The sequence below is a fragment of the Leptosomus discolor genome, chromosome 25 (genome assembly GCF_034619465.1).
Source record: "Leptosomus discolor isolate bLepDis1 chromosome 25, bLepDis1.hap2, whole genome shotgun sequence".
Taxonomy (NCBI): Eukaryota; Metazoa; Chordata; class Aves; order Leptosomiformes; family Leptosomidae; genus Leptosomus; species Leptosomus discolor.
In genome coordinates, this window is record NC_141415.1 from 4,976,515 (window position 1) to 4,989,363 (window position 12,849).

The following is a 12,849-nucleotide window of genomic DNA, read 5'->3' on the forward strand; positions in this document are numbered from 1 at the left end:
TTGGTAATGTTTGCCTTTTCCAAGAAGTAGGTGAACCAATGCCAAGACTTCTTCAGTGTAGTAGTGGTCTCATCCTGCCAGTGACATGGACAGATTTATTAGGATGGAATATTTCCTGGGGCTGGAACCTTATTTTCTCCTTCAACATCCATAGGAAGTGAGTGCCCTGGAGTGTGAAATTCAGCTGCTGAAGAATCTCCAGCATGAACGAATCGTTCAGTATTATGGCTGCTTACGGGATCGAGCAGAGAAGACCTTGACCATCTTCATGGAGTACATGCCAGGGGTAAGAGCTGATAGCAGCAGCACAGTCACAGATCTTGAAGTGAGATGGGTGGTTTTGTTGGTTGGTTCATTAGTTGCTGTGATCACCCTATGTAATCCACCTTATGCCCTGCTAGGCGCTCCCCTTTCTCACACGGGGTTATAACGCCACCGCTTTCTTTTTATTTATGCCCAAATCGCTTCTTGTTTTATTTCAAGTACAAGACGCTGAAGAGAAAAAATTTTCTCCGCTAGTCACTGGAGCCAGTTCTTTTCTTCAGTTTAAATTTGTTCTATCAAAGAACTTCAAAGGACTTGGGCCAACTTGTAAATCAGGCTAACTGAATTAGCAGAGTTACACAGAACAGCAAATTACACTAAAACTGACGCTGCGAAAAGGGAGACTTTTGACCCGAACCAGTCTGCTGAACTCTTTTATTGCTTGTCTTCACAAACAGTTGTACCAGCACAGCTCAAGGATGGAGGAAGCAGACAGAACCTCCTTAAGCTATTTTTGCTGTAAAGCGTGTCCCTGCTTTTCTTAAAAGGGGCTTCTTAGGGCAAGATGCTCTGAGAGCCTCACAAAAAGGCTTTAGAAGAGGCCAGAATTCATTACTGCGCTGGTTGGGTGCATAACACAGTCGCAGCTCGTGGGAATTGAGTGGAGACTGCAAGATTTGTGGTTTGTCGTTTCTTTGCCAATCCCTTCTGTTTGCTTTCGGTGCAGGGGTCAGTGAAAGACCAGCTGAAGGCGTATGGTGCTCTCACGGAAAATGTAACCCGGAAATACACGCGTCAGATTCTCGAGGGAGTCTCGTACCTTCACAGCAACATGATTGTGCACAGGGACATAAAGGGTGAGATCAGCTGGTGATTTCTGTATATACCACGTCCTAAAGGAACTCTGAAAAAAGGAAACCAAGTGTTAAGAATTCAGTATTCTGGCTGGGGCTTCTGAACATTGCTCTGCTTAGTTATCCCTTTTTGGTCTTCTGTCCCTCTGCAGGCCTTAGGGAAGGCTGTGTAGGAACACCCCTCTGTAACTCCTCACCTTTCTCTCACACCTCAGCAAAATGAGGCTGTTGCAACCTGACTTTCGCTGCCTCCCTAAGGCATGCTCGTTTCCCTGTGGATTCCCTTCTGATTTCCTCTCTGCTTGGCCCAAGTACCGTTTCTCAGGTGGAAGGCATGCCGATTGCCCTAAGAGCTCCATACCTGCTCTTGACAATCCTGCTGACCTCAGACTCTTGTGACTGTCCTGCCTCCTCTGTGTAAGAAACCTCCAGTCTTCCTTTAGAGCCTCTGTGATAAGTCCTTCATCTTCCTCTTCCCAATATAACCCTGTGGAGTCAGTCAGTCTCCTTAAGAGTTAATGTCAACAGATGTGGCACACACCACACAAATTTTTCTATGCTCTAGAGGGACCAGGAGGGTTGCTCGCTGCAGGAAAAATACCCTCTTGTTCCTGCCTATAAATCTTCATTGTATCCCCTCTAGGCTGGCAAAGGGAAAGGAGCTGCTGATTCTTGAATAACACCTTGTACAGTGCTCACGTGGTGCTCTTTACCAAATGATTTCCTACCTGGTGGGTTGTTCACTAGTTTGCACCCGTCTAAGTCAAACTGTTAACTTGCCTCCAGGATGCTGGATGGACAGACTTGTTATTCTGAATTCAGCCCTTCCAGTGGGGAAGTGAAGTGATAAAGCTATCTCCCAGCACCAGTGCATTTTATTTGAGGGCAGAAGGATTTCACATAGGCACGTACCAGGTAACGGTAACACAGGGTTCTTGATCTTATTGTGGCTTTGGAGGAAGAATTGGTTTTGGTGTCTAAGCCTTAGTTTGTGTCCACATACAAGTTGAGCTCTAAAGCTTGCTTTTTCCCCTGGTGCTTCATGTTCAGGACCTCTGACCAAGTAAAGTGGAGATTGACTTGTTTATTGGGGGAGTTCAAAGTGGTTTAGTTAGCTACATCTGTTACCCAGCTGACCAGAAAGCAATGGTTGTACTCAGCAAAGCAGCATCCCAATAAAATCCTTTTCTACACAGCTATGTACTGTCCAAGCCATTGGCCTGGGGGCCTTGCATAGGCTGAGCTGTTTACAGGCGGTGTAACAATGACGGCGCTGAGTCAGCTCTCATGTCCCTTCCCCCTTCACTTCCTTGTGTTTTTCCCATTTGCAGCCATGAGCAATTGGCTTGTCTACAGCCTGAATTCAAGAAATGATATTTAGCAGGTCACCTGAGGCTTAACGGGGAAAAGCCGTACCATGAGCATGGGTATTTCTGGGTTGGATATCAGCTCTGTAGGCTGCGGATCCAACAGCTGGATTGCAGGAAAACAGCTGTCTCCATTCTTTGGTTTTTTGTCCAGGAGCCAATATTCTCCGTGACTCTGCTGGGAATGTGAAGCTTGGGGACTTTGGGGCCAGCAAACGGCTGCAGACAATCTGTATGTCTGGAACAGGCATCCGCTCTGTCACTGGCACACCATATTGGATGAGCCCGGAGGTGATCAGCGGAGAAGGCTATGGAAGAAAAGCGGACGTGTGGTAAGGCTCTAACTTTCTGTCCATAGACCAATTTACAGCTTTTCCGGAGTGCAATAAGACATGTACATTGTCATCCGTATATCCAGAGTCACATTTTGCCTGGATTAGAAGTTTTAAGGTGAACTGAAGGAGTTGATTTGAACCGAAGACATGACCTGCTGCAGGCTGTGCTTTGCGTTGTCGACACGCAACTGCTCGTTTAGTTTTTCAGGAACAATTTCTGCTCGTTCCTCCCTCGAACTGATAGCTGATTTTCTGTTTTCTGACTGGCACGAGGTTTCCATCCTTCTTATCTCCCTTGTAAGAGAGACTGAAGGTTGTTTAGGGAGAGTCCATTCATTTGGTTATAAAATGAGAGGTATGCTTATAGCACACTGGAAATGAATAGAATTTGAGCTTTAAAGGAAAGATACCCAAACCTGGAATAACACAAAAGATACAGGTCAGATCAGAGGTGATCTGAAGTATGCATGAATGGAAACTTTAGCCATGCTATTATTGGCATAGCCAAGAAACAGCCTCTATCAAAAGGAGCGAGCAAAATGGTCCTGTGTCAAAATGTTAGTTTTGGAGGCCTTCAAAAGGTGAGATTGTAAAACTCAACTAAATGACAGTGACAAAAGGTATGTTTGTCTCTGCACAGTAAAGCAAGGCCTATGCTATTTCCTGTACAAGCAGTGAGTGGAAACGCAACTGAAATGTGTCTCGTATGCAAAGAGTTAAGTTCTGCAGACTCTCCCAGTTGGGATGCTTGGGGAGAGAATGGAGCACGTGCCCTTCCCCCTGGGTTTTTGCAGTTGTGGATTTCCTCTTGGTGCTGACATCGGTCCATTCTCATCAAAGAGACGCTGCTGTCGGCTGGGCTCCAGTTCCTACAATCCAGATCATTATTTAGGGGGGGGTCAGAATTTTCCAGTGCAGCGTTAGTCCCAGGGTGGATGCGTATGGCCGAGAGGCTCAAAGACGTAACAAATCTAGCCACCTGGCTTTGCGCCACTGCTGCAGGCCCCTCTCCAATTTTCTTTTTCCTAAATAGCAGAATATGTGAGCTATTTGTTATTGCTGGAGTGACTTGACATGAAAAACATTCCTGCTGTTTGCTGAATATCTTAAAGAAACCGGATCTGCTTAAACGGTATAAATCAGTCTAAACAATAATACATCCCTGCTTGCTCTTGAGCAAACCCCCAGCACTTCAGCACACATGGTTTGCATTTTCTGTACTCTCTTCTAGTAAGTCTTAAATGGCTGGAAACCAGTGTAAAATTTTCACGTTGGATTTTAAACCTTGTCAAGCAGTCATTTCTTGCATATTCGCTGGATTTAATTCCTTTCCTTCCTTGTCTTGGCAGTTGATGCAAGTCTGCCTCTGAAAATGTCTTTTCTTTTCTTTTCACTTCAAAAGAGGGTCCAGTTTAAAGGTAGAAGAGGCAGTTTTGCCTTTTTAATGGAACGATGTGATCAAAACACAGGACTGGATATTAGACGTTCACTAACTGCCTTTGCTTAATCTGTGGCCTGGAGGAAGCAATTAATCCTTCTGCAACAAAACCCAGTCACTGCAGTACTGCAGAAACCCATCTTCCCTGTGTTGGTGTGAGGATTGCTTCAGAAAGGTGGCTCAGCCAGGTCCATCCCCATAATCACGTTCTTGCCTTGAAGTAGCCTGCAGAGCCCCATTAACTTTACTGGGAGTTTTGCCTTAACGTAATGGTGCATCTGCCCTACTGGTGTTTTAACTTGCTGCCTTCTCAGTTTGGATCTGTTAAGGCTTTTAATTATCTGTCGACTGTCCACGACACGTGGTTTCTTGTGGAGGTATTAAAGGGTTTTTTCCCCACATGGGCGTCTGAGGCTGTGCGCTGAAAAGGGGTTTTGCCGAAATGGCTTTGTGGGGTCAACCTGCTCTCCTTCGCCGAACCTGGGTTAAAAGCTGTTTCCTACCTCGCAACTCAGCAAGTGCCTTTGAGATACGAGAGTAGCAGCAGCACCCGAAATCCCACTGAGGTCAAACGGCGCCTTGAGGGACATCTCGTGTGCGCCTCTTGTCCCCTGTTGTTCAGGCAAACGCAGGCTGTGAGCGCAGGCGAGCGGGACAGAGGGCCTTTCCCAGGGCTCGGCGCGGTGAGAACCACCGTGGAAACCAGCCGCCCTGTCTCAGCACTTGACTGCTCGCCTGACAGTAGTAAAAGCAGTGACGTTGGCAGGTCTGGCTCGGAATCTGTGCACCCGTGGGGTTTGCTGAGCACAAAGCCGTTTTATAGCTGTTCTCAGAGCAGAGCTGTACCTTGATGCTGCTTGGAAGTTCTTTCTGAACACGGGGCATTATGATGTGAGTCAATTCTCACTTTTTTTTTCTTCCCCCCCCCCCCCCCCGTCTGCTTTTCCAGGAGCCTCGGTTGTACAGTTGTGGAAATGCTGACAGAGAAACCACCCTGGGCAGAGTATGAAGCCATGGCAGCCATTTTCAAAATCGCCACCCAACCAACCAACCCCCAGCTCCCCTCCCACATATCGGAACATTGCCGGGACTTTCTAAAGCAGATCTTTGTGGAAGCCAGGCACAGACCCTCTGCTGAAGAGCTGCTCAGACATCAGTTTGCACAGCTTCAGTACTGAATTACCTCCCTTGCTAGCACCTCCTGCTGGGCTTTCGGTGCCCCGTCTGGACTAGTTGCAACTGCCCGTTGTGGTGCTGCATCTTTGAAATGCCAACTCAGCTGTCCTAGTCCTTTGGGGAAACTATGCCAAGGAACCTAGGGTCTGCTCTTGTGCCTGATACCTTTGTTTGCTGGACTAATGTTTATTCTACCGACAGCTGTCCAAACAGAGCTGCATTTTTGCCCTAGTTACCTTGATGTGAAATTGCAGCTGGCTGCATGTTTTCTGCAAGCCCAAGAATGGGAATATAAGTAGTGTCTCACTGGTTGAACATAGAAGAAATCTGAACCAAAGTGGGAACTGGAAGAGCTACACTCTTCAGACCAGAAACGTGCAACAGCCATCCAGACCAGCTCTCTACGTGTGGGTCACTGTTTTCCAGACTGCTAGGGCTTTAGAGGCATCTACAGTACATGAATCCAGCAAAAAGCCATGTGTCATTGAGCATGCGCTCGCTATATAATTATATATTTTTCTTCTTAAGTATTCAGCATCTGAAGGTGTTCAGAAAATATTGATTCAAAAGTATGTGAATAGTGTTATTTTATAATGAAACCATGGATTTTGGGGTGGGGGTGGGGGAGGTCTTTCTAGCTAAATGTCAGGATAATCAGAAAAGTTTCAGCAGAATGCAATCACTCCAGGGCCTGAGGTAAGGGCTCTCCCACTGACGTTAGAAAACCCAGAGCTTGATTTCCAAGGCTTGATCTGTCCTAGCATTAAGACGGTGTCGGTTAGTTCGTGTTCTCGTAGCTGACAAATCTGTGCTCCTGCTTCATCTCCCTGGGACTGCTGGGTCTAAACCAAACCCTTGTGGAAGGGAGTTCTGCGGAACAGCTTTCTGTTGCACCTATCTTTTTTGGCTGGTAACTTCTTACCATCCCTTAAACCAAAGATAGTTCATCTGGTGCCCAGGAATTTACTTCAGGAAAAGCTTAGGTGTTTCTTTGAGGACCTGGCTTAATGGAAAATTGAGGGTTTTTCACAGGGAGAATTAGCTGGACACTAGTTTTACTTGTGCACAGTAAGTTAGAATCAAGCTCAACCCTTCAGTGTGTATGTTTTGTTTTACAGTGTGTGTTTGCAAGTGTTCCTTTAAGATTTCCATAAAATGTTACAGCCCTATTTAAATAAGCTTTTGTACGAGTTAAGTCACAAACAGCGAACCAGAGAGAACATTTGTAATGCTAGTGTCTTTCTAAAATTAACTGGAGATCCCCATGCAGGTACCAGCACAACGTATCCAAGTGATTTTGAAAGGTACCACATCTCTGAGAACTGAGTTCCTGATGGCCCCAAATATTGTATGTTGATTTGGGCACAAATGGTCTTCATTTCGCTCGTAAAAGACCACCGGTTTTTAAGGGATTCATGGAGTAATGATAAGTTATCTGTGTGAAATGAAACTAAGAAAAGCAAATGTATTATTAGTTAAAATATAGAGCAATGCTAAAGGTGTTCTGCTCTTGTATTAGAAACCATCTTAAGGCTCCACATACCTCCAGTCTTCTCCCCCTTAAAAACTTGAAAATTGCTTTCCTAATGCAGTAAAACTAACAGTTTTTAAGTGAATACTGATAGCAGGATAAGGCAAGTTTTAAACGAAGCCAAGCTCCTTGAACACACCATAAGTACTGAGGAAAAAAAAAGAACCCTAAAAAAACCCCAACCAACCAAAAGTCCTAAAAGGTTTTAACAATCTGAAGTGTTTATTCTGTGCCAAACTCGGAGCAATGTGTAATCAGTGAAAGAAAGCTAGGGTTGGTTTCACTTTCAGGCTCTCCTGCACTGCTACAAGGATGCACTGTTTAGGTTGCAGGCACTTAGGGGGATATCTTTTATGAAAGCCCTTGTTCCGTAATTTATTTAATTCTAGTGAGAGCACTTCTATTAATCTTTTCCAAACCTGGAACTTGACTCCAAATTGGCAAGACACGTGGCCTGATTTTTGGCCTTCACTGTCACTTGCACTGAAGGGAAGCGAGGGCATGACCTTCTGCTCTGTTTTAGGGCGCGTGTTACACCCTTTTGTGGTGTGAGTGGCTGCATGTGCTGCAGAGGAACGTGAAATCATTCCTGTAGTCTTGATGACAGAAGTAGGGTGGTCAGCACTCCTGTGGGGCACTCTTCAAGCCTTGCAACTAGCACCTAAATATACCAAAGATTGGAATCTTTCATTCATCACGCTTTACTCTGCAGGTGTACAGCAGCAATGAAGGGTGCAGCGATCCTGTCTGCATAGGTTTCTCTCTACCCTTGGCTTGTCCTCACCAAATTGAGACCTCCTTCCGTGGTCTTTCCTTGCTATCCCACGCGTTGGGTTTTGGGAGAATAGGGCATGAGGAAATGGTGTCACTTTTAATGTTTCACAGCAACTAAATCCTCAGGATCTGTTGTGGCTTTTACCTCATATGCATCATGGAAGGCTGTTCCAGAGCAGAGCAAAGAGCATCATGGACTGATGGGCTCCGTCCTGTCCCCACCAGAGCTTCTGGTCCTTCCCACCACCTATGCTGAAATGTGCCTACTCTGTGTATACACTTGTATTCCAGTCTGTATTAATTAATGAAAGTAAATAGCAATTGTACAGTGACAGAGAACATGGGGTGCCAGCTTGGACTTCTTGTATTCCAGTACCTGACCCAATGCCACCCGTTCGGCACAGGAACAAGCCAAAGCATTACTTGTATGTTTGGAGATGCACTTTTATGAATGTAGTTTATATCGCTCTTTTTTAGCTCTTTTTACATCATGTAAACGGTGATGCCTCATACTTTTTTTTTTTTATTTATATCGTAAAAGATCATATTTGGTGATTTTTATATATATCGACTCGACTGTTACGGGGTAGGGGGGAGGATGGGAAATAAATTTGACGCCTTTATGAATTTAAAAAGGAAAAAAAGCAGCTGGTTTTGCAGAGAATTTGCTGATGGTTTATAACGAGTAGAGCCAAGCCAAAATGCGTTCTTTGTTTCCTCACAGCCTTCTTGATTGTGGAAAATGAAGATCTGGATTCCTGAGTCCACTGCTATGGTGAATAAGCTTGGGGCTGACCTACTACAGTCTCTTAACACAGCCCTGAGACCACAAAAGTTTCAAGTGGACATAAATGTAATTATGGCTCTAAATTGAATTACATCTGGCCTCTTTATCCTGGCAGTACTGGAAAAAAACTGGGAACAAACTCATTTAGGGGAGAGTGGAGGAGGAGTGCCAGGCTAACAGTAAGCGATTGTGTCCATTCCAAATGTCGTGTTGTGTTTTCTGCTGCTTCTTCCAGGGAGGGATATATAGTGAATATTGAGCATTGGGATCCTTGATGGAATGTGCTTCAGAAATGGAGAATATTCTGTTTGAGGAAAAATATCTTACAGGAGTCCCATTATCTTGAAACAGTTGAAACTGAGCAGGAAAATGTCTGAGGTTCCCATCCGAGAGGAACTTGGGGGAATGGCTGTCCCTGAGCTTGTTAGGAAACAAACTGTTGGCATTTTGGTCTCGGTGTGACGATTCTGTGCATTCCAGGTTATTTGCTTGTTCTCCAGTAAATCTGATCTTTTCCTATTCTAGTGGCGGGAGGTTGCAGCAATTTGGATTTTTTTTTTTTTTTTTCCCCTTCATATTTTTGGAGTAGTATTCCAAAGGACTTGAAGATGCTCCAACAGTTCTCATTGCCATTAATTATCGAAACAAATTGACCAAGAGGGAAATTGTTACCTGCTCAGGTGACTCGTTGTTTCCGAGTGCTCAGAGAGCCAGGATAACTTGTGGAACCTCAGTAAACACCCACATCCCTGCTGTACACGCGTTCTCTGGTGGGCAGAGGCCGGATGCTTAGCGCTGTACAGGGAGGCTGAATGAGGTCCCAGTGACTGGTGCTTAGGTTAATAGCTGCTGCATGGAAAGGGTTTATATATCTGAATGCGTACAGTCCTGTGGCTGTCACCTTGGTACCTGCCCTTGGAGCTGGGAGTATTCGGTCTGTCTTGAATTTTCAGAAAAAAAATAGGTGTCCTGTGTGGTTTAATGGTGTTTGGGCTTCAGGTCATTAAACTCCGGCCTTGTTTAGGAGCAGAGCTCGCTGAGCAGCTCTGAATTTCCCAGTTAGAAAAGGTAAATGTGCCTGGGGGGCAGTTCAGAATGAGAAAATGTCTTTATTATCTGTCAATACCTGTCTGACATAAACTGTGCAGAGCGGGGAGAAATTGCTTTAACCTGGATTGTGCAGAAGACCTTGAACCAGTAGTCTATATATACCGACCGGGGGCTTGCAGTGCAAAGCCAGGCCAATGTATCGTTTTATTTACAATAAAATTATCATTTATATGAAAGCCTTTTTGGTGGTTGTTTGCAATACAGTGTCTCTTACTTCCTGTGTGAGTGGTTCCTCCAGATGAGTAAAGACAAGTAACTAGTTTTCCTTCTAACCAAGGACCTTACCTGAAGGAGGAAATTTTTCCTTTCAGGAATTTATTCTTTGGGACAGATGGAGAAGTGTCCTATTTGTGAAGCGTTGCTTTTTGGATCAGGTAAGCGTGTGTCCTCCACAAGGCTGCCTCTGAGGAAGGTGACATTCATCCATTCTCGCTCTTCAAAGAGAGAGGCCAAATGGCTCCATCCCTCTTGTTAGTGTGTAAAAATAGCAACATCTTCATTTCACCTTGCAGGAGAGTGGCTGGGCTGGTTTATTGGCTCTTCGTGTGGAGATGGTGCTGATGGAGAGCAGGAGCTGAGGTTTGCATTTGGATTTTGCTGTGGCGGTGAGTTCTTTACTCCAGGTCTTGGTCTGTAAATGTTCTTGATTCATCAGTGCTTGACAGGGTAGGTCGTCATCGGGTGGGGAAAAGGCAGCTGGTAACCAGACCAGGAGGAGATGGTTGGTATGGTAGTGTCCGATTCCCTGGTGTGTTTTGCTTCAGCTGGGAACTCTAGGGAATACCCCAGAGTAGCTTGCTAAGTGGAGAACTCCAGCTCTAACTTGGGAAGCTCAGGCTCCTTGAAAATACATTTATTCTAAATACCTGGAAACAGTAAAGGATCCTGAATTGTTTCTCCTTTGAACGTGTTGTCATTTTCGAAAGAAAAAATTTGGATAAGTACGGCCTCTGGACTTCAAGTGTGAGATACCATGAGGTCCTGTCCAGACCTGCAGCCTCCCAGCAGAAATGGAGGAAACTGGGTAGTCTTGCATTGACCATACTGGGGATTTGGGACAGGATAAGCTTTGCTGTCCCAGAGTAGGGCAAGGGAATGGGTAACCACATTGCCAAATGTTTTCAGCCTTTATTTTTTTTTCCAGCGTACTATCTTAGGAAAGGACAGAAATAGTGCTCCTATAAAATTCATCTACACTACTTGCTGAAATGCTCGTTTTTTGCTGGCGCTGCGCGCTCTCTTTATGCAGCTCCAAGTCTTCGGTGTCACAGTCACTTGAGCAGTGGTTTGAATGCCACCAGGGTCCCTTGAGATGCTGGCCTCCCTAACCACAACCTTCCCTCCCATCGCCTTTTCCCAGGCCATGGTATAGCTGGTTGCTATGTCACTTAAATACTGAAATATTTGTTAATGTGAAATATAAACAAATAAGAATAAACGGGTTAACAATCTGATGCAATAGAAACCCCTGCACATGGAACAAGTACATGCGTGGCGCTTGTGTGCTGTTCCAGAGCAGATGAGAGCCAGGCAGTGAAGTTGTCTCAGAACAAAAATGTCTTGTGGGACCAGAAATAACCACCTCCCGCTGCTTCCTGACACCCTCCTTGTGTGTGTTAGAACCTGAAAACCCTGCCTTTGGTGAAGGAGAAACTTAGAAACTCTGTTACCTTTCTTTGAGGAGGTCCTTCCCAAAGCCAGTGCTTCATTCTCCTGTCCACTCGGTGTGTTCAGTGGTAACATTTGCTTTATGGACATGAGATTCACATCTTTGGCTTGGATGATGACATGTTTTCTCCTGGACTCCTCTCCTACTCACCCCTCTCAAAACTAGGTAGCTCTACAGTAATTCTGTAGTGTGTGTGATCCGTACTTGAATCTTCACCTTGCCCGCCCGTAGGTGGTGGTTGAGCAGGGGGTGGGAGATGGAAATGTCTTGGGTTGAACATAGAAATGATCAGCCACGAAACAACACTGACCAACACACAAAAGAAATGCAGCTGAAAACCTCTTCTGCCTCTTTCACTTTGCTATTGGTCTTGTACGCGTAGTGTGGCTGAGGGGAAGGTGACTTAAGGTGTGTTTCCTCTCTAAACCCAGTTCTGAAGCAAAGGTTGGCTGTCCTCCCCGCTGTGGCGCTCTATTAGGGTAGTAAAGTCTAAACTAGGAACAATTCTGGATTTAATACTGCTTGGGTGTGGGTGTATTGCATTATATCCAGGAAATGCTGGCATGGGTAGCTGTCATGTCACTTGTTCTGGGATTGATCTCTGCCAAGTGCTCTATATCGACTCCAAAACTGGACACCCGGATGGTATGGATGTATATGGATTCTTACTGATTTTTTTTTTTTTTTTTTTTCCCAAAACAGTTTTTATTATGTGAATCTGTTGGCTTGAATTTTTAGGCTCTGGAAAATGTCCTTTCTTGAGCTAAAAGGCGAGTTGGTAACAGAAGCCCAGTGCTTGTCTGGAAAAGCAAAAGAAAGTTGTGGGGTGTGTCGTACAAATAAAGGTTATTTATTGCTCATCAGTTGTGTTATTTCTTCAGTGGCAGGACCAGATCTGGAAGAGAGGAAGAGCAGGGGGCAGTGTGCCATTTTCTGTGCTTCAGATCAAGGGCCGGTTTAAGTGTCGCAGCAGCCACCAAGACACCCTGGAACAGCCCTTGTGCTGCTGTTACAGCCGCTGTTCTTGAGCTCTCGCTGCATCACCTTGGAGCCCGAGAGAGCTGCGGCATGCTCTGCTTTGGCTGCAACTTTTGCTGCTTCTCTGGCTCCTCTGCTGGGGTTGTCTTCCTGTGGAGCTGCTGCACTGCTTTCGCTGTGCTGGAGCAGCAGCAAGAAGCGCCAACAGGGACCAGGTCATGGCTTGAAAGGAACTTGAAGTAGTTCGTCTCAACAGAGTGCAAGCTCTGTGCGGCACCTTCAAGCAGGGTGCAGGCAGCGTGTGTCTCCCTCGCTCTTGCTTCGCTTGCAGGCATGACGCCAAACCCAGCTGTCTGGACGGTTTCTGTCTCGGTATCGCTCTGAACCATCTTTGTCCCAGGCTGGCGCGGGGTGCCGCTGTGCGGTGCCGCTCTGCAGTGCTGCTCAGCCTCACCAGGGGGAGCGCAGGATGCTTCCCCACCACCACACCAAGTTGGTGGATGGCTTCTGGCCACTCAGAAATTTCAAATAAAAAGCAGTAATAATGATTGGTGGCTGTATATGCT

General features: G+C 45.7%; 1 protein-coding gene across 2 annotated transcripts in view; it reads left to right on the forward strand.

Moving 5' to 3' along the window:
• MAP3K3 (mitogen-activated protein kinase kinase kinase 3) overlaps nucleotides 1-5,968 on the forward strand; it is a 29,751-nt gene extending 23,783 nt beyond the window's left edge. For both annotated transcript variants that reach the window (XM_009948500.2, XM_086477842.1), the window contains exons 12-15: nucleotides 155-286; nucleotides 992-1,121; nucleotides 2,640-2,817; nucleotides 5,208-5,968. In XM_009948500.2, coding sequence (XP_009946802.1) covers nucleotides 155-286; nucleotides 992-1,121; nucleotides 2,640-2,817; nucleotides 5,208-5,436 — 669 coding nt within the window. In that variant the 3' untranslated portion in view covers nucleotides 5,437-5,968. The remainder of the gene's footprint in view (nucleotides 1-154; nucleotides 287-991; nucleotides 1,122-2,639; nucleotides 2,818-5,207) is intronic.
• Nucleotides 5,969-12,849: the final 6,881 nt, after the last annotated feature.